This window comes from Haemorhous mexicanus, chromosome 31, assembly GCF_027477595.1.
Source record: "Haemorhous mexicanus isolate bHaeMex1 chromosome 31, bHaeMex1.pri, whole genome shotgun sequence".
Taxonomy (NCBI): Eukaryota; Metazoa; Chordata; class Aves; order Passeriformes; family Fringillidae; genus Haemorhous; species Haemorhous mexicanus.
In genome coordinates, this window is record NC_082371.1 from 1,570,144 (window position 1) to 1,590,592 (window position 20,449).

The 20,449-nt window shown below is 66.1% G+C and overlaps 2 protein-coding genes across 2 annotated transcripts; one reads left to right on the plus strand and one right to left on the minus strand.

The window, feature by feature from the left end:
- The first annotated feature begins 2,638 nt into the window (after nucleotides 1-2,638).
- LOC132340311 (dnaJ homolog subfamily A member 1-like) lies at nucleotides 2,639-7,697 on the plus strand. Its single transcript, XM_059871217.1, has 8 exons — nucleotides 2,639-2,728; nucleotides 3,883-4,035; nucleotides 4,104-4,302; nucleotides 5,496-5,600; nucleotides 5,674-5,901; nucleotides 5,979-6,209; nucleotides 6,739-6,839; nucleotides 6,922-7,697. Exons 2-8 carry the CDS (start codon nucleotides 3,904-3,906, stop codon nucleotides 7,147-7,149), a joined length of 1,224 nt encoding a protein of 407 aa, XP_059727200.1. The 5' UTR covers nucleotides 2,639-2,728; nucleotides 3,883-3,903; the 3' UTR covers nucleotides 7,150-7,697.
- A 4,320-nt stretch (nucleotides 7,698-12,017) lies between these two features.
- On the minus strand, nucleotides 12,018-17,447 carry CRABP2 (cellular retinoic acid binding protein 2). The gene is made up of 4 exons (XM_059870781.1): nucleotides 17,239-17,447; nucleotides 15,442-15,620; nucleotides 13,343-13,465; nucleotides 12,018-12,584 (listed from the first exon to the last, which is right to left on the minus strand). The coding sequence occupies exons 1-4, from the start codon at nucleotides 17,306-17,308 to the stop codon at nucleotides 12,534-12,536; spliced, it is 423 nt and encodes a 140-aa protein (XP_059726764.1). The 5' UTR covers nucleotides 17,309-17,447; the 3' UTR covers nucleotides 12,018-12,533.
- Between the last annotated feature and the right edge of the window lie 3,002 nt (nucleotides 17,448-20,449).

Here is a 20,449-nt window from a genome sequence, read left to right on the forward strand (position 1 = left end):
GTGTTGCACACGGGGTTGGCACAGGGAGGGGGTGTGGCACAGGGACACTGGGGGTGGCACAGGGACTCTGGGTGTGGCACAGGAGCACAAGGGGTGTTGCACACGGGGTTGGCACAGGGACACTGGGGGTGGCACAGGGAGGGGGTGTGGCACAGGGACACTGGGGGTGGCACAGGGACACTGGGGTTGGCACAGGAGCACACGGGGCGTGGCACATGGGGTGTGGCACTCGGGCATGGGGTGTGGCACAGGGACACGGGGTGTGGCACATGGGTGTGGCACATGGGCACGCAGGAAAGGGTGAAACCCCATCCAGCTCCCACACACCAGCACCGTGCCTCAGTTTCCCTTCTCACCCAGCCACAGCCAGGATGGATGGGGATGAGCCGAGGGTGGGGAGAGGAGAAGCCCCCCCAGAGCCCCTCCCTGATTTTGGGACACCCCTCTGCACCCCCCCCCAGGCTGGGGGACATCAGGGGTGGGCACAGCGAGGGTGGAGGTGACTCAGCACAGCTGGACAAGCACAGGTGGCACGGGGACAGTCGGGCTGTGTCCCCATGCCAAACCCGGTCCTGGTGCCCAGGGGAGGTTTGGGGGGCACGGTGCCAGGCCAGGGGCACGTGGTGGGGACAGGATGTGACAGCAGCCAGCCCTGAGTCACCGCTGGCCACCGGATCCAGCTGGAAGGGGACAGGAGGGGACAGGAAGGGACAGGAAGGGACAGGAAGGGCCCTTGGCTCCAGCCCCATGTCCCCAACAGCTTCCACAGCAGGGCTGGGGGCTCAATCCCACTTTGGGGACCCCATTCCCAGTTTGGGGACCCCATTCCCAGTTTGGGAACCCTATGGGACCCTGCTCCCTGTTTGGGGACCCAGTGCCCAGTCTGGGGACCCCATTTCCAGCTGGGAATCATGTGCCCAATTTAGAAACCCCATTCCCAGTTTGGAAACCCCATTCCCAGTTCAGAGCCCCCATTCCCAGTTCAGGGAGCCCATTCCCAGTTCAGAGCCCCCACTCCCAGTTCAGGGACCCCATTCCCAGTTCAGGGACCCCATTCCCAGTTCAGAGCCCCCACTTCCAGTTCAGGGACCCCACTCCCAGTTCAGAGCCCCCATTCCCAGTTCAGAGCCCCCACTCCCAGTTCAGGGACCACATTCCCAGTTCGGGGTGCCCGTACCAGCCCCTGCCCCTCTCCCAGTGCCCCAGGGCACCTCCTCTGGCCGGAATTCTCCGGGATTCCGGGCCCAGCTGGCCCGGGGCTCCCAGCAGCTGCCGGCAGGGCTTGGGTTTCAACCGGGAGGGGAGGGATTGATCCTCTGCAGGACCCCCCGAGCCTGCCCTGCAGCCCCCCCAGAGCCAGAGGGGCCCAGCCTGGCCAAACCTGACGTGGAGGGGGCAGCAGGGCTGGGCTGGAGCTCGGGGAGGGGATGGCAGGGGGTCTCAGCACCCCCAAAGCCCACCAGAACCTCTGGAACCCCCCTCCTCCTCCTCCTCCTCTTCAGGGGGTCCCTGGTCAGTGACCCCAGCCCAGCCTGAGGCCATGCTGGGGGCACAGGGGGGCACCAGGAATGCCTGGGCAGCCCTGAGGGGGGGCTGGAGGAGAGACCCTGACCCCCCCCCGCACCCCTGAGTGGGGACAAAGGGAATGGGAGGGTCCCAGACCCTGGTTCAGACCCCAGACCCCAGTCCTGGCCCCTGGAGAGACCCCAGCCCCCCTGGTTCAAACTCCAGCCCCCCCCGGACAGCTCCCAGCCCCCAGTTGTGCCCCCAGCCCCCCCAGACAGGCCCTGGTTCCCCAGTTCAGACCCCCCAGTCCAGCCCTCAAACCCCTCCCCACTCTTGGACCCACTCCTGCGATAAACCCCATTAGGGGAGGGGGAGCACAGAGCCCAGAAAGGCTCCGTGAGCACCCCCAGGGCACGGGGGGGGGAGAGCAGAGACCCCCCCCCAGGGCCCCCCACCCTCACTGTGAGCTCCCCAGGCCCCCCCATCACCCTGCGGGGACCCCTTGTGACCCCCCCCACGGAGAAACCTGGGACCACCAGGGGACCCCCTGAGACCCCCCAAGGAGTGCCCGTGATTCCTTCCTCCCCAGGACCCCCAGGATCTTCCTCAGGACCCCCCTGTGACCATCCGGCACCCCCGGAACAGCCCCCTGGGACCCCCGGGACCTCCGGGAGCCCCTCGAGCCTTCCCTGTGACCCCTGAGCCCCCCCAGAACTGCCGGTGCCCCCACCCCAGCACCCCGAAACTCCCCCAAGAGTCACCCCCGCGTCCCCTCCATAAAGACCACGCCTATTGCCACGCCCACTGCTCCACCCCATAGCGCCACACCCTCTTAGTCCCACCCAACTGATTGGCCCCGCCCACTTCCCCGCCCTCCGCGCGGGCCGCGCGCCCCCTGCCGGACGCCCGCCGCACCCGCATTCTCCGCTCTTCCCTCTGATTGGCCACAATCTCCCAGCCAATGAGAAACAAGGAGTTAACCCTGAGGCCCGGCCCTGACGCTGTCTCAGCCAATCGCAAGGCAAAGTGGCGCCCCGCCTCCGGAGCGGGCAAGCACGGCCCCTGCACCCAATCAGCGCCAGACCCGCCGGGTGATGGGCGGGCACAGGAGGGCGTTTCCACCAATGGGCGCGGCGTGCGGCGCGGAGGGGGTGGGGTCAGCGCGGGGGGCGTGCCCGCGGCTTCCAGAGAGTTCGGAGACGGCGGCGGAGCGGCGGCGGCGGTGAGTGGTAGGGGGGGCGGCCCCGGGACCCCGCCACGACCCCCGAACCCTCCCGGCCCCTCCCCAACCCCCCCGCGACCCCCGGCGGGAGCCGGCCCGCCCCGCCCCGCCCCGCCCGTGTCAGCGGTGGGCCCGGCCCGCGCAGCCCTGAGGCGGCTCCTCGGGGTGCCCTGAGGGCCTGCAGGGCGCGGGGGGGCTTTGAGGCGATTCCTCCTCCGGGAGCACCGGGCTCGGGTCCGCTCCGCCGCTCCGGTGTGGGGTGCGGGTGTCTCCGCGGCTGTGAACGGGCTGTCACCGTGTCACCTCCGCCCCGACAGCCCCGGTCCCCCCGGTGCGCGACCCTCGGGTCTGAGCCGCCCCACACGGGGCTCCTGGGCTGGACCGACCCTGCCTCAGGGTCCCGGCCCCAGCCTCGGCCCCGGGGGACAGACCCCGCTCCAGCCGCGGGGATCCCGCCTTGGGACGGACGGGCCGGACCCGCCCCGGTGTCCCCGGGGGACGGACCCGGCTGCGGTCCCGGGGAGCCGGTGCGGAGTGGGAAGCTGGGGTTATTTACCCGTGCGGGGGTCACGGGCACTCCCCGCGTCGCCCGTGTCACAAGATAAACGCGTCCCCACCCCACGCGGGGCTTATCGGCTGTGGCACATGGCCCGGGGGGGCACCCGGAGTCCACCCCCTTCCTTGCCGGACCCCCGTGCTGTGCGTGGCTGTCCCCGGTGGCACCGGTTCGGACATCCCTGACACCCGCGGGATGCTGCTGCGGGGGGAAGGGACGCCTGAGGCAGGGCTGTGCATGAGGGACAACAGGGATCAGAACCTTTTGGGGGGACAGGACTTGGGGTGCACTTGCAGGAGCCCTGTGTGGGGTTGTTGTCACCATCCCCTCTTCCACTGCGGGGAAACTGAGGCATGGGTGCACAGGGGGAGAGCAGGGATCAAAGCCTTTAGGGGGGACGGGGCTTGGGGACCACCCCCACACATGCAGGAGCCCCGAGTGGCTGTCGTGTTGTTGTCAACCCCCCCCCCCCGTCCCACTGCGGGGAAACTGAGGCACGGCTGCGCAGGGGGCCAGCAGGGCTCAGCAGGGTTTTGGGGGGTCACACAGAGCTCAGGCTGGGTGGCAGTGCCAGGCTCACAGCTGTGTCCTGTCCCAGCACGTCACAGCAGCCGGGAAGATGGTGAAGGAGACAGGCTACTACGACCTGCTGGGCGTGCGGCCGGGCGCCAGCCTGGACGAGATCAAGCGGGCATACCGGCGCCTGGCACTGCGCTACCACCCCGACAAGAACCCCAGCGAGGGCGAGCGGGTACGTGCGGCCCCCCCAGCCTCCCCCGGGACCCCCTGGCCCAGCTGAGCCCCCTCTCCCCTCCCCAGTTCAAGCAGATCTCCCAGGCCTACGAGGTGCTGTCGGACGCCCACAAACGGGCGCTCTATGACCGCGGCGGCGAGCGGGCCATGAAGGAGGGAGGCCTGGGGGGCCGCGGGGGAGGCGGCGGCTTCGGCTCCCCCATGGACATCTTCGACCTCTTCTTTGGAGGGGGAGTGAGGATGCGTGGCCGGGCAGACAGAAGAGGTGAGGGGGTGAGGGACTCGGGGATGAGGGACTTGCGGATGAGGGACTTGCTGTGACCCCGGGGTGGGTGGGAGGGGATTGGTGCCCAGCGTGGTGGTCACTCAGGAGGTGACAAACCTGCTGGCACCTCTTGGTGGAAGGGGGTTGGTGCCCAGCATGGTGGTCACTCAGGAGGTGACAACCCTGCTGGCACCTCTTGGTGGGAGGCAGCTGGTTCTCAGCACCATGAGGAGGTGACAAATGTGCTGGGACCTTTTGGTGGGAGGGGGCTAGTGCCCAGCACTGTGAGGAGGTGACAGGAGGTGACAAACCTGCTGGGACCTTTTGGTGGGAGGGGGCTGGTGCCCAGCACTGTGAGGATGGAATAGAAGGTGACAAACCTGCTGGGACCTCTTGGTGGGAGGGGGCTGGTGCCAAGCACAGCACTGGTTTGGAGGACAAGGACTGCTAGGAAGCATGACTGGGAGAGGGCTGGCACCCAAATGCAGTGTGACATTGGCTCAGGGGGTCACAGACTTGCTGGGACTCTGTGTGTCAGTGCTGGTGCCCAGCACAGCACTGGCTCAGGGGTGACAGCCCTGCTGAGACCTTGGCGTGAGAGGAGGCTGGTGCCCAGCGTGGCACTGGCTCGGGGGATCCAGCCAGGCTCCCCAGGCTGTCTCTGCCCCTGCGGCACAGCCTGCTGCAGCTCCTCACCACCCTCATTACTTTCTCCACCTGCCTCTCTTCAAAGGGCCCTTCCCTGTCCCTGTCCCGGCTTTCCCCCGCCGTCCCCGTCCCCGGGGCTGGGCTGAGTCACCGGAGCAGCCCCGGGGTGGCAGCAGGACGCGGGGCCAGCCCGGTGACTTGGGCCTGGGTCACAGGGACACAGTGACTCGCCAGCTTCTTGCTGAGATGGCAGGAGTTAATTGCAGGGCAATTAGGAAGCCGAGGGAGTCATCCCAGCCGCTCCAGCTAGAGCAGCTGGGGGTGGCTGAGAGCCCTGGGGTGGGAGCCGTGCCCTGCCCACGCTGGGGACCCGGCACTGCCCCAGGGCAGCATCCAGGCTTGGAGGGAAACTGTCCCTGTCCGTGTCCCTGCCCTGTCCTTGAGGAAGGAGCAGGACTGGCTCACCTGGTGAGCCTGAGTGGTGTCCAGCGCCTGTCTGGCCGTGGCAGGGGGGTGGCACTGAGCCAGGCTCTCCCCGTGCCCAGGGAAGACGGTGGTGCACCAGCTCTCGGTGTCGCTGGAGGATCTGTACAACGGCTCCACACGGAAGCTGTCCCTGCAGAAGAACATCATCTGCCGCAAGTGTGGAGGTGAGCGAGGGGCTGAGGGGCCGCCCCAGCACCCCCTACCCCAGTGTCTGACCCCCTGCCCCCCTCGGCACAGGCTGCGGGGTGCGGGAGGGCGCCCAGAGAAGGTGCCCCAAGTGCCACGGCTCGGGCATGGAGGTTCGCATCCACCAGCTGGGGCCCAGCATGATCCAGCAGATCCAGACCGTGTGCTCCCAGTGCCAGGGCCAGGGCGAGTGGATCCGGCCCCGGGACTGCTGCCTCACCTGCAACGGCCGCAAGGTGGTGCGGGAGAAGAAAATCCTCAGCGTGCACCTGGATAAAGGTGAGCCGGGGCTGACCACAGAGGGGGTGACCCCGAAGTGCCCCACGGGCTCTGAGCCTCCTCCACCCTCCTCGCAGGCATGAAGGATGGGCAGAAAATCACCTTCCACGAGGAAGGGGACCAGGTGCCCGGCCTGGAGCCCGGGGACATCATCATTGTCCTGGATCAGAAGGAACATCCTGTTTTCCGGCGCAGCGGTGATGACCTGATTGTCAGGAGGGAGATCAGCCTGGCAGACGCCCTGTGTGGGTGCAGGCAGGTGATCCACACCCTGGACAACCGCACCCTGCTCGTGTCCTCCCCGCCAGGTGAGGGGCACTCAGCACCTGGGAGTGGCACACCAGAATAGGGATGTGCCCCTTGTTGATGGAGTGACAAAACTGTCCTTTGTTTCCTTAAAAAGAAAAAAAGCCCGGAAGTTTATCTCTCAGTTGGGTAAAAAAGACCTGGTAAGAGGTGTTCCCACCTCCCGGGGGACTTCACCTCAAACTTTAGGGTGGCCAATTGGACAGGAGCTAAAAAGTTCTACCTAAGCAATTTACTAGAAAAAGAAGAGAACAAAGGAACTAATCGCTTTTGTGAGGTGTTTTAGAACCTCTTGCACCTGGCTCGGTTTTTCTCTGTAAAGAGTTTTGTTATTCTGCCTTTTATTACAACTTTTCTGTTTCCAACACTACCACAGAAGCCATCCTGGTGATTTTACTCCTTTTAAGGTAGCTGAGCTATCTTGGGTGTGATATAAAAGCTAAAGAGCTTTTAAGACCTGGCTCGAAGAGACCAATATATCACACCAGGAGCTGCCAGCACAGCAGGGTGACCCTCATCTCTGTCTCTCAGGTGATGTGATCCGGCCTGGGGACCTGAAGTGCATCCCCAACGAGGGGATGCCTGTCTACAGGAGCCCCTTTCAGAAAGGAAAGCTCATCCTGCAGTTCGAGGTGAGCTAGAGCAGGGTGCTGGGACTTGACATCTCCCACCTCTGGCCTTCCCGAGCTGCCTGACGTTGCTGTCTGCTCCCAGGTGAAGTTCCCCGAGCCGGGCTGGCTCCCCGCAGAGCGCCTGCGGCAGCTGCAGGCCTTCTTCCCGCCGCAGGAGGAGGTGATGGCCACGGAGGACACGGAGGAGGTGGAGCTCAGCGATTACACGGCTCACGGCGGGCCGGGCCGGCGGCCCTACACCGGGGAAGCCTATCACGAGGATGACTTCGAGGACGGGATGCGGCAGCACGTGCAGTGCCAGACCTCGTAGCGGGGTGGGGCCCGGAGCCGCCCGGGGGCAGGCAGGGCAGGGCCGGGCCAGGCGATGGGGAGGGGCTGCCACCTTCAGGGATGTACATAGGTCACATTTCCGACAGCACCTCACCTACCCCGCCCCCCCGGGAGCCTCCAGAGCCCCCTGCCCTGCCGGCAGAGCCCCCTGCCCTGCCCTGGCTCCAGCCCCGGGGGGCACAGGGCGGGCTCCAGCTGCCGCTGCTGGAGAGGAGCAGGGGGTACCCCGTGCCCCTGCCTCAGTTTCCCCATCTGCTGTGGTGTGGTGGGGCCAGGCTTGTGCTGGAGGCAGTGTGGGGAGAGGGGAAGTACTCACCCCCTTTGGGGATGCCTCACTCCCAGCCCCACCCTGGGGACCTGCTGCCCGGGCCCCCAGCTCCTTGCTTTGCCCGTTTCTTTCCTTACTGGAGCCTGGCTCAGGCCTGGGATGCAGAGGGGGTGGTTCTTTTCTCTTTGCACAGGACAGGAGGGGTTGGGGGGGACCCGTCCCTTTCCTTTTATTTATTTTTGGAAGAATTTTAGAAGTTTTTCCTTTTTTTGTTTTGTTTTTTGGGGGAGGGGGGGCGGTGACTTTGTACTTGGCATTAAACGCGAATCCCAACTCGGTGTGTGGGGTTGAGCCTGGGACAGAGTGTGGGGCAGGCAGGGTGTGGGGTTGAGCGTGGGGCAGCAGGAGCCCCGGGGCAATGACTGCCCCGCTTTGATCCCGGGTGTGCCTCAGTTTCCCCATCCTTACCCAACTGGGAGCTGCTGGGTCCTGCCTTCCTCTGCCCCTGCCCGCTCCCAGCTCCTCCTGCTCCAGCAGGGGAGCACAAGCCTGGGTAGGGAGGGGTCTGTCCCACTCCCTTCCCCCCTTTGCCAGCCCTGTAACCCCCCCCCCGTTGTCCCTCTGCAACCCCCCCCCCCCCCCGTTGTCCCTCTGCTCTTCTCCCCTGTCTGGACTCAGTCTTGACCCCATGCACACCCCCAGTCCCTCTCCCTGTCCTTGTAACTTCCCATCTCCAGTTACCCTCCTGGGCCCTCTCATCATCTCAGCATCCCTGCAGACCCCACAGTAGAGGCAGACTCCCCCCAAATTGCTTCAACCCCTCCCCTTTTTCAGCCCTGCACTCACCCCATGGGAGATTCCAGCCATGGCTGGGCTACTGAGCTGCTAAGGGAGATCCCCCCAAAAAATACCCTACTGGGGGGCCCACTGCATCCCAAAGCCCCCTGCCCCCTCCACACGCTGGACCAGACTCCCCTCCACAGCGGGATGGGGGTGGAACCCCCCAGCCCTGCCCAGGGCAGCCCAGGCCGGGGGGCTCTGTCGGGCTGTGGTTGGAGGCTCCCCCTCCCCTGGAGCCCAGGAAAGCTGCGGCGCCAGCTGCAGCTGCAGGGGGAGAGGAGGAGGAGGAGGAGGAGGAGGAGGCGGCGAGGAGAACAATGCTGGCCGGCCGCCAGCTGAGGGGAGTGGGGGGGAAGGGGGGAGCTCCTGCCCAGCCCCCGGCCCGCCGGGCTGAGTGCGGGCGGTGACAGTCCCTGTCCCCCGGGGCTCGCCACGCCTCGCTGAGCCACCCAGGCGGCAGCGTCCCTGCTGCCCTGAGCCGTGGGGACACCCCCGGGGACACGGTGTCACCCCGGTAAGATGGGGGCACCCCCGAGAGCAGGGTCCCCTCCTGCCACGCTGGGTGCTGGGACCCTGTGCCATGTGCCAGAGCCCACCCGGGCATGTGGCACGATGGCTGCGTGGTGCCCCAGCCGTGCCAGGCACCGAGCAGGGTCCCCAAGCATGTCACACACCCAGAGACCCCTCTGGAGAGCAGGACAGCTGAAAGACCCCCTGGGGCTGGCACCTCCCTGTCCCCAGCTCCTCGGTCAGTCAGGACGTTTTGGGGGGCGGGGGGGGATGCCGAGCAGCCAGCCTGGACCAGCCAGGGTGGGCTCCGAGCTGGGCAGCGGCCGGCCCGGGGGGTGTGGGGGTCACTGGGGGGTGACCCCAGCCCTTGGGGGGCACAGCTCGGCTGGGGTCATGCTGGATGTGTCCTCTACCCCATCCCCAGCATCACCGGGGCTGGGTGACCCCCCCAAGCCTGTCCTGTCCCCCTGTGCCCTGCAGGGACATCTCTGTCCTGTCCGCCTGTGCCCTGCAGGGACATCCCGGCAGGGCAGAGCCCAGCGCAGCCCCCCTCCCGCTCGAAGCCCCCCCGCTCCCTCCCGGCACGGAGCGGGGAGGGGGATGAGACGCGGTTCCCCCACACCCAGCCCAAGCTCTGCTTCCAGAAAATGCACGGAAAAATTGCGGGGTGAGGGGCCAGGGCCCCCCAGGGTCGCGCATTCATTCCCCGCTTTGTCTCCGCAGATGAAAGGCGAGGGGCCAGCCCGGCCCCCTCCCCAGCCCGGGGGGGCAGCGGGGCCGCCGGGGTCACCGGGGAGGATTAGTGCCGGATTAGAGGCGCCGGGGACCTCGACACCACCCAGGCGGAGCCGCGGGAGGGGGGCCGCAGCCCCCAGAGCGGTTTTGGGGTTACTCACGGCCCCTCCGGCCCAGCCCCCCTCCCCAGCTCCGCGCAGAGGAATTCGCTTTTGTTCCGAGAGCAGCCGAGCTCCGGGGAGGGGGCGCCTCCCGCCACTGCCCCTTCGGAGCCCCCCGGCACCCCGGAGCGGCGGAACGGGACCCCCGGGCCGCTGTGGGGGGAGCGCAGGCAGCCCCAGCCCCCTCCCCATCCAGCCGTGCTCCCCCCACTCCTCGGGGTCCCGGAGCCCCCCCAGGGATCCCCCCAGGCCGAGGCGAACCGGAGCCGTCCCCAGGGCTCCCGGGGAAAGCGGATATTCCTCCGGCGGGGGGAAGCCGTCGGAGCCGGGGGCACGGCTGGATTCCATTACCGGCGGCTCCCGGCCCGGCGCTCCCGGGGTCTCCGGGGCCGTGGGGGTGAAGTGGGGAGGGGGCCGGGACCCTCGGGAGAGGCGGGACACGGCCCTGGCAGCGCTCTGGGAACCGCGCCAGGGGTGATGGGCGCCTGCCAAGTGTCCACCTGGAGATACCGGAGCCTTCCTCCCCCTCCTCCTCCTCCTCCTCCTCCCCAGGGAAGGTGTAATTCCACCCTTGCTGCTCCTGGACGAGCTCCCGGGGTGCGGGATCACAGCCCGGGCGTGGGGGTGAAGCCAACGCTGAGCCCTGGCTCCCTTCTCCATCCCCCCATCAGGGCTCGGTGGGGCGGTGCCCCCCACCTGCCCCACGGCCGCTCGGGACGGGGGCACTGCCCCCGAGGGGTCCCGGCCCGGTCTGGGGGAGGCCAGCTGGGCAGGGAACGGGGGGCAGCGGCACCCCAAAGATCGAAGCAGGGCAGTCCTGCACCCCCACCCTCCCCGCACCCCCCCAGCTCAGCCCCGGTGTCCTGGGCTAATTAACGCCATCCCATGCAGGGCAATTATCGGCCAGCCCGATAATTAATGAAGCCACAGAACAAACCCACGGGTGCCCCCGGCTCCCCCACCCCAGCCGCGATGGGGTCTCATGCTGAGAGCTGGGCTAGAGCCCAAAGCCCCGGCCCCACGCTGCCCTCCCTGCCCCACGGTCACCCCACAGTCACCCCACAGTCACCCGCGGTCACCTCGGAGCCACCACCCGCTTCCCACGCGGGATGTGCCAGCCCCGCTGCCGCCCTCGCCCCCGGCCCCTTGCGCAACGGCGGGGGAGGGGATGTGGGGGGCAGGATACGGGGTGTGGGATTTAGGGTGTGGGGATTTGGGGTGTGGGATCTGGAGCGTGGGATCGCGGGTGTGGGATTTAGGGTGTGGGGATTCGGGGTGTGGGATTTAGGGGGAAGGATCTGGGGTGTGGGATCTGGAGCGTGGGATTTGGGGTGTGGGATTTGGGGTGTGTAATCCGGGGTGTGGGATTTGGGGTGTGTAATCCGGGGTGTGGGAATCGGGGGTTTGGGATCCAGAGGGAGGGATCCAGGCTGTGGGATCTGGAATGTGGGATCTGGAATGTGGGATTTGGGGTGTGGGATCTGGAGTGTGGGATCCAGTGGGAAGGATCTGGGGTGTGGGATCTGGAGTGTAGGATTTGGAGTGCAGAATTTGGGGTGAAAGATCCGGGGTGCAGAATCCAGGGTTTGGGATATGGTGTGTGGGATTTGGGGTGTGAAAGTGTGGGGTGCAGAATCCAGGGTGTGGGATTCAGACTGTAGGATGTGGGGAGCAGAATCTGGGGTGTGGGATCTGGAGCGTGGGATTTGGGGTGTGTAATCCGGGGTGTGGGAATCTGGGGTGTGGGATCTGGAGTGTGGGATCCAGAGGGAGGGATCCAGGCTGTGGGATCTGGAGTGTGGGATTTGAGGTGCAGAATTTGGGGTGAAAGATCCGGGGTGTGGGATTCAGACTGTAGGATGTGGGGAGCAGAATCTGGGGTGTGGGATCTGGAGTGTGGGATTTGGGGTGTGTAATCCGGGGTGTGGGAATCTGGGGTGTGGGATCCAGAGGGAGGGATCCAGGCTATGGGATCTGGAATGTGGGATTTGGGGTGTGGGATCTGGAGTGTGGGATCCAGTGGGAAGGATCTGGGGTGTAGGATCTGGAGTGTAGGATTTGGGGTGCAGAAGTTGGGGTGAAAGATCCGGGGTGCAGAATCCAGGGTTTGGGATATGGTGTGTGGGATTTGGGGTGTGAAAGTGTGGGGTGCAGAATCCAGGGTGTGGGATTCAGACTGTAGGATTTGGGGTGCAGAATCCGAGGTGTGGGATTTGGGGTGCAGAATCCGGGGTGCAGATCTAGGGTGCAGAATCTGGGATGTGGGATCCAGAGACCCAGAGTGTGAGATCTGTGCGCCAGTGGGACCAGGAGGAGAGACAGGGATACCCCGGGGGGCGTCACAGGACATTTATTGAAAAAGGGGGAGGAAACAGAGGGAAGTTGGACCCTGGGGGGGGCTGGGACCTGGCACTGCCCCTGGTTGGGGGGGTTTGGTGCTCCCATCTGGTACCATATTCACAAATAAATACTGGGGAGGGGTCGCGGGGCAGGGCTGGGGGCTGCGGGAACCAACAGCAGCGCGAACCCAAAGCAGCTCAAACCAGCCCAAAAGGCAGGGAGGGGCCGCGTTACCCCCCGACGCAGCCGGCACCGAGCCAGGCCCCGAGCGAGAGCAGGACGGGACGGGAGATTCTGCTGCCCCCGGAGAGCCCCGCCCTGCAGGGGGAGGGAAATCCGTGTGTGTGTGTGTGTGTGTGTGTGTGTGTCCCCAAAAAAGGGGGTTCGCTGCTGTACCCCCGCGGGGGGATGCAACACCTCCCCTGTGAGAGGGAGAGGAGTGCAGGGGACTGAGGGGACACGGGGTGGGAGAGGGGGGATATGGGGGGGGTCAGCTGAGACGGGGGAGGGTCACTCCCGAATGTAGACCCTGGTGCACACAACGTCGTCGGCTGTCATGGTCTGCCAGGAGAAGCGGGGTTGGTCACAGGTGTGGCTGTGCCTCCTCAGTGTCCCCATCCACCCCCTCCTGTCCCCATCCACCCCTGTCCCCATCCCAGTACTCTCCTCTCCCCTTTCCCCCCCTCCTGTCCCCATCTGCCCCCTCCTGTCCCCTTTCCCCCCTTCCTGTCCCCATCCCAGCGCTCTCCTGTCCTCCATTCCTGTCCCCATCCCAGTGCTCTCCTGTCCCCCTTCCCCCATTCCTGTCCCCATCCCAGCGCTCTCCTGTCCCCCTTCCCCCATTCCTGTCCCCATCCCAGCGCTCTCCTGTCCCCTTTCCCCCCTTCCTGTCCCCATCCCAGCGCTCTCCTGTCCTCCATTCCTGTCCCCATCCCAGCGCTCTCCTGTCCCCTTTCCCCCATTCCTGTCCCCATCCCAGTGCTCTCCTGTCCTCCATTCCTGTCCCCATCCCAGCGCTCTCCTGTCCCCCTTCCCCCCTTCCTGTCCCCATCCCAGCGCTCTCCTGTCCCCTTTCCCCCCTTCCTGTCCCCATCCACCCCTCCTGTCCCCATCCGAGTACTCTCCTGTCCCCTTCCCCCCTTCCTGTCCCCTTTCCCCCCTTCCTGCCCCCATCCAACCCCTCCTGTCCCCTTTGCTCCCCTCCTGTCGCCATCCCAGCTCCGAGGGAGCTCCCAGAGGGCAGCGCTGCCCCCAGGCCCCGGTTGGCCCTGGTTGGCCCCGGTTGGCCCTGGTTGGCCCCGGTTCCCCGTTCCCCTCACCAGGATGAGCTCCCCGTCGTTGCTCATCTCCCGGGACCAGCCCGTCCTGGGCCCATCGCCCTTGAGCAGGCGCTGCTCGCACACCATCTTGTTCTTGCTCTCGCCCTCCCACCTGGCCAGGCTCTGGGGGGCACAGGGGGCAGCGCTGGGGGGGGGGTGTGGGCACCCCCGGGGCACCTCCTGCCCTCCCTGGGGCACCTCCTGCCCTCCCGGGGCAGCTGTCACCAGCCCCGGGGGCAGAACGGGCCGTTTGTCCCTGTGCCAGGGGGGTGCGGGATCACCGGGGGGCACCGGGAGAGGATGGGGGCACAACAGGGGCTGGGAGGCACAGGGAGGAGTTGGGGGGCACAGAGAATGGTTGAAGGGCACAATGAGGGGATGATGGCACAGGGAGGAGTTGGGGGCACAATGGGGGGCACAGGGAGGGGGTTGAGTGGCACAACAAGGGGATGGGGGGCACAATGAGGGGATGATGGCACAGGGAGGGGTTGGGGGCACAATGGGGGTTGGGGGGCACAAGGAGGAGTTGGGGGGCACAATGAGGGGATGATGGCACAGGGAAGGGCATGGGGGGCACAGGGAGGGGTTGGGGGAACACGGAGAGGTTGAGGGGTACAATGAGGGGTTGGGGGCACAGGGAAGGGATGGGGGTGCAGGAGGGGATGGGGGTGCAGGAGGGGATGGGGAGCTCAGCAAAGTCCTGGGGGGCAGAGAAGAGGTTGGGGTGCAGGAGAAGGGGAAGCTGTGGGGAGAAGGGGCTGTGTGCACAGACAGACACACATGAGAGCTCCTGGCCTCGTGCCAAACAAGTGTGCAAACTCTCAGTGTGCATAGACACGTCCCTGCACACACCCACACCTGTGTGTGCACCTGTGTGCACAGCAGAGCTGGGTGTGCCCCCTGTGATGGGTGTGTGTGCAGGGGGTGTGCACAGGGGTGTGACACAGGGGAGAGAGAGCTGCTGCCCTGCTGCAAAGTGTGCACACACACACAGACACAGAGTCACACTTACACACACACACACAGACACACACAGTCACACTGACACACACAGGGTCACACTGAAACACACACTGACACACACAGGGTCACACTGACACACACACACAGACACACACAGTCACACTGACACACACATACACACACTGACACACACAGACACACACAGACACACTGACACACAGGGTCACAGTCACACACACACACACAGAGTCACACTGACACACACAGGGTCACACTGAAACACACACTGACACACACAGGGTCACACTGACACACATACACACACTGACACACAGGGTCACACACACACTGACACACAGAATCACACTGACACACACACACACACACAGGGTCACATTGACTCACACAGGGTCACACTGACACAGTCACACACACACTGACACACACAGGGTCACACTGACACAAACACACTGACACAGTCACACACACACACTGACATACACAGACACACAAAAAACACACACTCACACACACACATAGTCACACACATGGACACAGTCACACAGGCACACACACAATCATACACACACACACACAGAATCACACACAATCATACATACAGACACACTCATGCACACACAGTCACACACAGACCCTTACACTCACAGACACACCCATACTCACAGTCTCACACTCACTCACTCACACCCACTCACACCCTTACTCACACTCACACACACTGACACACACACCCACTCTCTCACACACTCTCAAACTCACAGTCTTGCACTTTCACACCCACTCTCACACACACATTTCACACACTCACACCCCCACACCCCCTCACATTCTCACAGTCACCCACCCACTCCCTCACACACAGACACTCACACTCTCACACACACACATTCACACACTCACACTCTCACACACACATTCATACTCTCACATTCACACTCACACACACTCACACTCTCACACACAGACACTCACACACAGACACTCACACTCTCACACACACACTCTCACATTCACACTCACACACTCTCACACACAGACATTCACACACTCACACTCACACTCTCACACTCACTCTCACTCCCCCACGCGTGTGCAGCACCCGTGCCCGGTCCCACCTTGCAGGGCCGCCCATCCACCGTCTGCTCCTCGAACTCCTCTCCCACCCTGAAGCGGATCTCGGTGGTGCGCACGGGGGTCGAGGTGCGGATGTAGAAGCTCTCCCCGTCCTGCCGGATCTCCACCGCCGGCTTGGCCGCCGCCGCCACCGCGATCTTCCTCAGCATCACGTTCACGCCTGGAGGGGACACGGTGGCACCGAGCGTGCCCGGTGACCGGGGGGCGGCCCCGCACTTGGCGGTGACACAGCCCAGGGCACAGGTGGCTCCAGGCAACCCGGGAGGGGGGGGACGGGCGAGCCCCCCCGGCCACCGCTGGGCCACATCTGGCTCTCGTTACCTGGCGGAGGGGGCTGGGGTGGCGCCGGATGCGCCCCGGGGAAGGGACGGGGGTGACGGGGGCAAGGGCTGGCCCAGAGCGGGGTGACAGCGGGGACAAGGGCCCCGGTCCGAGCTCTGTGTTCGGTGACCTGCGTGACCCCCCCCGAGGGTCCCGCGTCTCCCCCCGCAGCCCCCTCGGCAGCCGCGGGGCAGCTGCGGCTTTGTCCCCGCTCCAGAGGCGGCTCATCCATCACGGCCCGGAGCTGTCACGGGGGAGCTGCTTTGGGGACATTGTTCCCGTGTCACCCTCGGGGTGGGGACTGACCCCCCGAGAGGGTCCCCGCACAAAGGAAGCGCCCCCGGCGCAGCAGGGGGGAGACACGGAGGAGCCGAACCCCCGCGCAGTGGGAAGGGACGTGTCCCTGAGGGGTCCCCTCCAAGCCCCCCACGAACACCCCCAGGCCCGATTCACACCGGAGGGGTGCCCGAGACCCCAGACACCGCCCCCCACATGATGCTGACGGGGGTGGGGTAGCAGAAACAGCCCCCAAAGGGAGCAAAACCAAAGCTCGGATGGTTTGGGGTCAGTCTGGGGGGCTGGAGCTGATAAAGTCCCCAGCTCCCGGGGGGAGCCCCCACTTGCGCCGTGGGAAAGGAGCAGGGCTCCGGGGGGGGGCTGGCAGATTTATTTTCCTGCTGAGGTTTCCCCGAGCCGGTTCCATCAGCGGGGCCAGGGCAGGGAGAAGGGGAGACGGGGGATCGGGAGTGAAACCCAAGAAAGTGATAATTATCCTGAAATATTCGTTACGTATCCCCTAACCTGGAAAATATTCTGCTCCGGCAGCTCCCCGGCTGGCCAGGAGCGGGTCAGGCTGAGGGAAGCAGTGCGGGAGCTGGATTTGATCCTGCCCGAAGCCCCGGGGACCCCCTCCCGGCCCGTGCCCCCCAGTTCCAGCCCCCACCGTGAGTCCTGGCCCTCCCCACCCCCGCTCAGCGCGGACCCGGCTCCGCCGTGGGGGGCAAAGGGGCCCGAGATGAGGCCGGGGAGAGTGGGACCCCAAAACCCCCACAAAAAGGGTCCTGCCCGGGCTGGTTTTGGGGACACCGGCTGTACCCGGAGTCCCTGGGGCAGGTGAGACCACGGGAGCTTTCGGGATGGGGGGTGGATGGGACCGGGGTGGTGCGGGTCCGTGCTTGGGGGAGCACCAGGGTGGGGAAACTGAGGCAGGAAAGGGGGGAGAACCCGCAGGGGGATCCCTCGGGAGCGGGGCACGCTGCCCGGCCCCGTCGTGCCTCTGAGTCCTCAGCGGGGCACCGAGCACCAGAGCTTCGCTCAAAGGGGGAGCAGAGGGATCCCCGCGGCACACGGCGGCTCCGGGCACCGGCACCGCCGGGCTGTGAGAGGATTTGGGGGGAGATGGGGGGAACCCCCCGGCCCCCGCCCGAGGGAGCCCCGGAGAGCGGGGATCCACTCACCCAGCGCCTTCAGCAGCTCCTCGAAGTTCTCCGAGCTTTTCATCTTCCAGTTCCCGGAGAAGTTGGGCATCGCGGCTGCCGGCCCGGGGGGCGCAGGGAGGGCACCGAGGGGGGAATGAGGAGTTCGAGGGCTCCGCCGCTCCCTCGGCACCAGCACCGGCCCCGCCGCTGGCTCCCTCCGTCCGTCCGTCCGTCCCGTCCCGCCCGCGCCGCCGTTTTATCGCCGGGCTGGTCCCACCCCCCGGCCCCGGCCCCGGCCCGGGGGCTCCGCGCTCACCTGCGGAGCGAGAGCCCAGGGCGAGCCCCCCGCCCCGATTTGCCGTGGGGGTGCCGGCTGGAGGCACCACCTGGTCTGCCTGTCCCCCCCAAACGCCTCCCATCCCCCCGAGATCCGTACCCTGCTCACCTCCCTGCACTCCCCAGGCTGGGGCATCTCCCTGGCTGCCCCCGATCTCCAGCATCCCCCCGAAACTGCCTGCACCCCACATGCGCTGCACCCCCAAATCTCTCTGGACCCCTCCAAGCTGCCTGTACCCCCCCCCAAATCTGCCTGTAGCCCCCCAAGCCGCCTGCACCCCCCGATCTCCATGCATCCCCCCACAGCTGCGTGCACCCCCAAATCTCGCCGCACCCCCCGAGTGTGCACAGCACACGCGTGTTCGCACGGGTGTGACGCTGGCACGGGCGTGTGTGGGTGCCTGTGCTCACTTGTGCACACGTGGATTTGATCCTCCACTTTCCCAGCCTCATCATCACGAAAACTCAGGCACGAACTCACAAACTCTCACAAAAACTCACAAACTCACTCCCAAACTGTGTCTGTGCACACTCGTGGGGCTGTGGCCGAGCTGCCAGGGGCAGGTGAAACCCCGCTCCCAGCCTGGTAAGGAGCTCCGAGGGATTTCCCGAGGTTTCTCAGCCCTGGGAACCGCCGCGGGAAGGGCAGGTTGTGCCGCGGGGCCGGTTCTGGGCAAGAAAAGCAAGAAATGGCGTTTCTGGTTCAGCAGGAGCTGTGGAATGGAAGGAGAGAGGTTTCTTCTCCTATTTGGGGTGAAAAGGCTTCACAGAGCCCCCCGTGGCCCCCCTGCTCCTGGCCACATCCCCCCTGTGCCCCCAGAACCTCCGGCTCAGGCCGGCGAGCCAAGTCCCGGCTTGCCGCATCCCTAATCCCCTGAAGAACAGGATTTCTCACCAGGCGCTGACACAACCTCACCTACAGCAGCGCCGGGGCCGTGCCACAGGGCACGGGGACAGCCACAGGGCCAGGCAGCGCTGCAGGGGCTCGGGGAGGGGTCACCCCAACCCCTTCACCCCAGCGACGCAACAGCTGCCTCCCCCCATGCGGACTCACTTGGGTTTGCTCCAAATCTGGGGAAAATGGGAAAAAAGCATCTCCATTCCAGGGCAAGTGGGTGGAGGGGTCTGGGGTGGGATCTGCCTGTAAACCCCCAGGGGCCCCCCCGTGCCCCTGGTCCCGCGCTGGGTACCATGACCCAGTGGGGTGTGAGCGCCAGCACCGGCAGCCCCACATCTGGAAGGGATTCTGCCGGGAAGGGCGGATGAAGCCTTTGCACCCCACCCTCCTCTCCCTCCCTCCCGTCCTGATGAAGGCCTGGGGCGGGCGGGCGAACCACTGGCCCCAAATAACCCCCCCCCGGAGCGCCGGTCACACCTGGGAAGGGCACGGATTCCCTGGGAGGCGGGTGGGGAGCCGTGTGCCGGTGCCAGGGCAGCAGCAGCAGCTGGCTCAGCCTCCGGAAACATCCGGCACCGTCCGCCGCCCGCACCCCCCTTCCCGGCAAAAATCCTCACAAACCGCAGAAATCCCGAGCGCAAAGCCTGGGGAGGGCTCCCCCAGCCCGGGCAGGGCTCCATCGCTGCCCCGGTACCCCCGTGGGGGCCCCCCCAAAATGCTCTCGGTGCCCCAGAGCCCCTCCCGGGGGGATGGGGGGGTGCTTGGGGATGCTCCCCCCTCTCCGGTGCCCGGGATCCACCCCGGGAGGAGCTGTCGGGTACCCTCACCCCACACAGGAGCCGAAGCGGTTGGGGGTCATCCCAATGTGGGAGAGAAGATGGGGGGCTCCTCTGTGGGGGGCGAAGCCTGAGCAAGGGCAGGTCGCCCGTCCTCTCCGCCCCATGTCCCCACAAATCCTTCGCAGCTGGCGGGACGCAGCCCCCACCCCCCGCCTCTGGCCACGGCCACGGCCGCTGCGGAAATGAAACACAGCTGGACGGCGCGACCGAGCCCGGCCCGGCCCCGCGGCCGCTGGGACCCCCGGCTGTGGGGCGGGAGGGAGCCCACGTGCCCCAGGACCTCTGCTGTGCGGCCCCAGCGGGGCTCTGCCCTGGTTCCGGACCCTTTCTCAGCTCCAGGACCCTGCCCCGGCCCGGGACCCCTACTCACCTCCAGGACCTCCCTGGCCAGGGACCCTTACTCAGCTCCAGAACCCCGCCCTGGTCCAGAACTCTGCCCTGGTTCCGGACCCTTTCTCAGCTCCAGAACCCTGCCCTGGTTCCGGACCCTTTCTCAGCTCCAGGACCCTGCCCTGGTCTGGGACCCCTACTCAGCTCCAGGACCCTGCCCCGGCTCGGGACCCCCACTCATGTCCAGGACTCTGCCCTGGTTCCGGACCCTGACCCAGCCCAGCCTCGGGACTTTTCCTCCGTCCCGCGACTCTTCCCCAGCCCCGGGACCCTTCCCCAGCCCCAGGACCCTTCCTCAGCCCCGGGAAGCCCCCCCGTTCCAGCCCCATTCGGAGGGACCCCAGGCTGAGATCGCAGCGATCCCCCGGACCCTGACCCGCATCCCGCACCCTCCGGGGGCTGGGGCCCGGCCGGCTGCTTCTCATTTCCAGGGCCATAAACCCCTTTAACGACCGGCCATTTATAACCGCTGTAAAGCCCCTAATCACCGCCAGAGCCGGCCCAGACACAAAGGCTCCCGCCTGCTCCTCCGCCCTCCCACCTTCCTCCGCATTTTGGGGATCGGACAGCTTTTCCCACCCCCACCCGGGCCACAGGGACGGGAGTGCGGCAGGATCGGGGGGGATGCACCCCCAGAACCCCGCAAGTTCCCGGCCCGTGGGATGCTCGGCCGTTCGCTCTCCAGCACCGCGGGGGGACCCAGATCCCAAAAAAAAAGGAGGAAGGGCCCCTCCTAGTGTACCCCAAAACCCTCCCTCGGGCTCCAGCGCCCCGAGCCAAGCGCAGC

Bases quoted from the DNA above. Each gene is read 5' to 3' on its own strand.
- LOC132340311 (XM_059871217.1), top strand. From the start codon at position 3,904: ATGGTGAAGGAGACAGGCTACTACGACCTGCTGGGCGTGCGGCCGGGC. The intron at 5,601-5,673 runs GTGAGCGAGGGG...CCCTCGGCACAG, and splicing joins CATCTGCCGCAAGTGTGGAG to GCTGCGGGGTGCGGGAGGGC. The intron at 6,840-6,921 runs GTGAGCTAGAGC...GTCTGCTCCCAG, and splicing joins AGCTCATCCTGCAGTTCGAG to GTGAAGTTCCCCGAGCCGGG.
- CRABP2 (XM_059870781.1), bottom strand. From the start codon at position 17,308: ATGCCCAACTTCTCCGGGAACTGGAAGATGAAAAGCTCGGAGAACTTC. The intron at 13,466-15,441 runs GTGGGACCGGGC...TGTGCCCCCCAG, and splicing joins TGGATGGGCGGCCCTGCAAG to AGCCTGGCCAGGTGGGAGGG. The intron at 12,585-13,342 runs GTGAGGGGAACG...TTCTCCTGGCAG, and splicing joins ACGACGGGGAGCTCATCCTG to ACCATGACAGCCGACGACGT.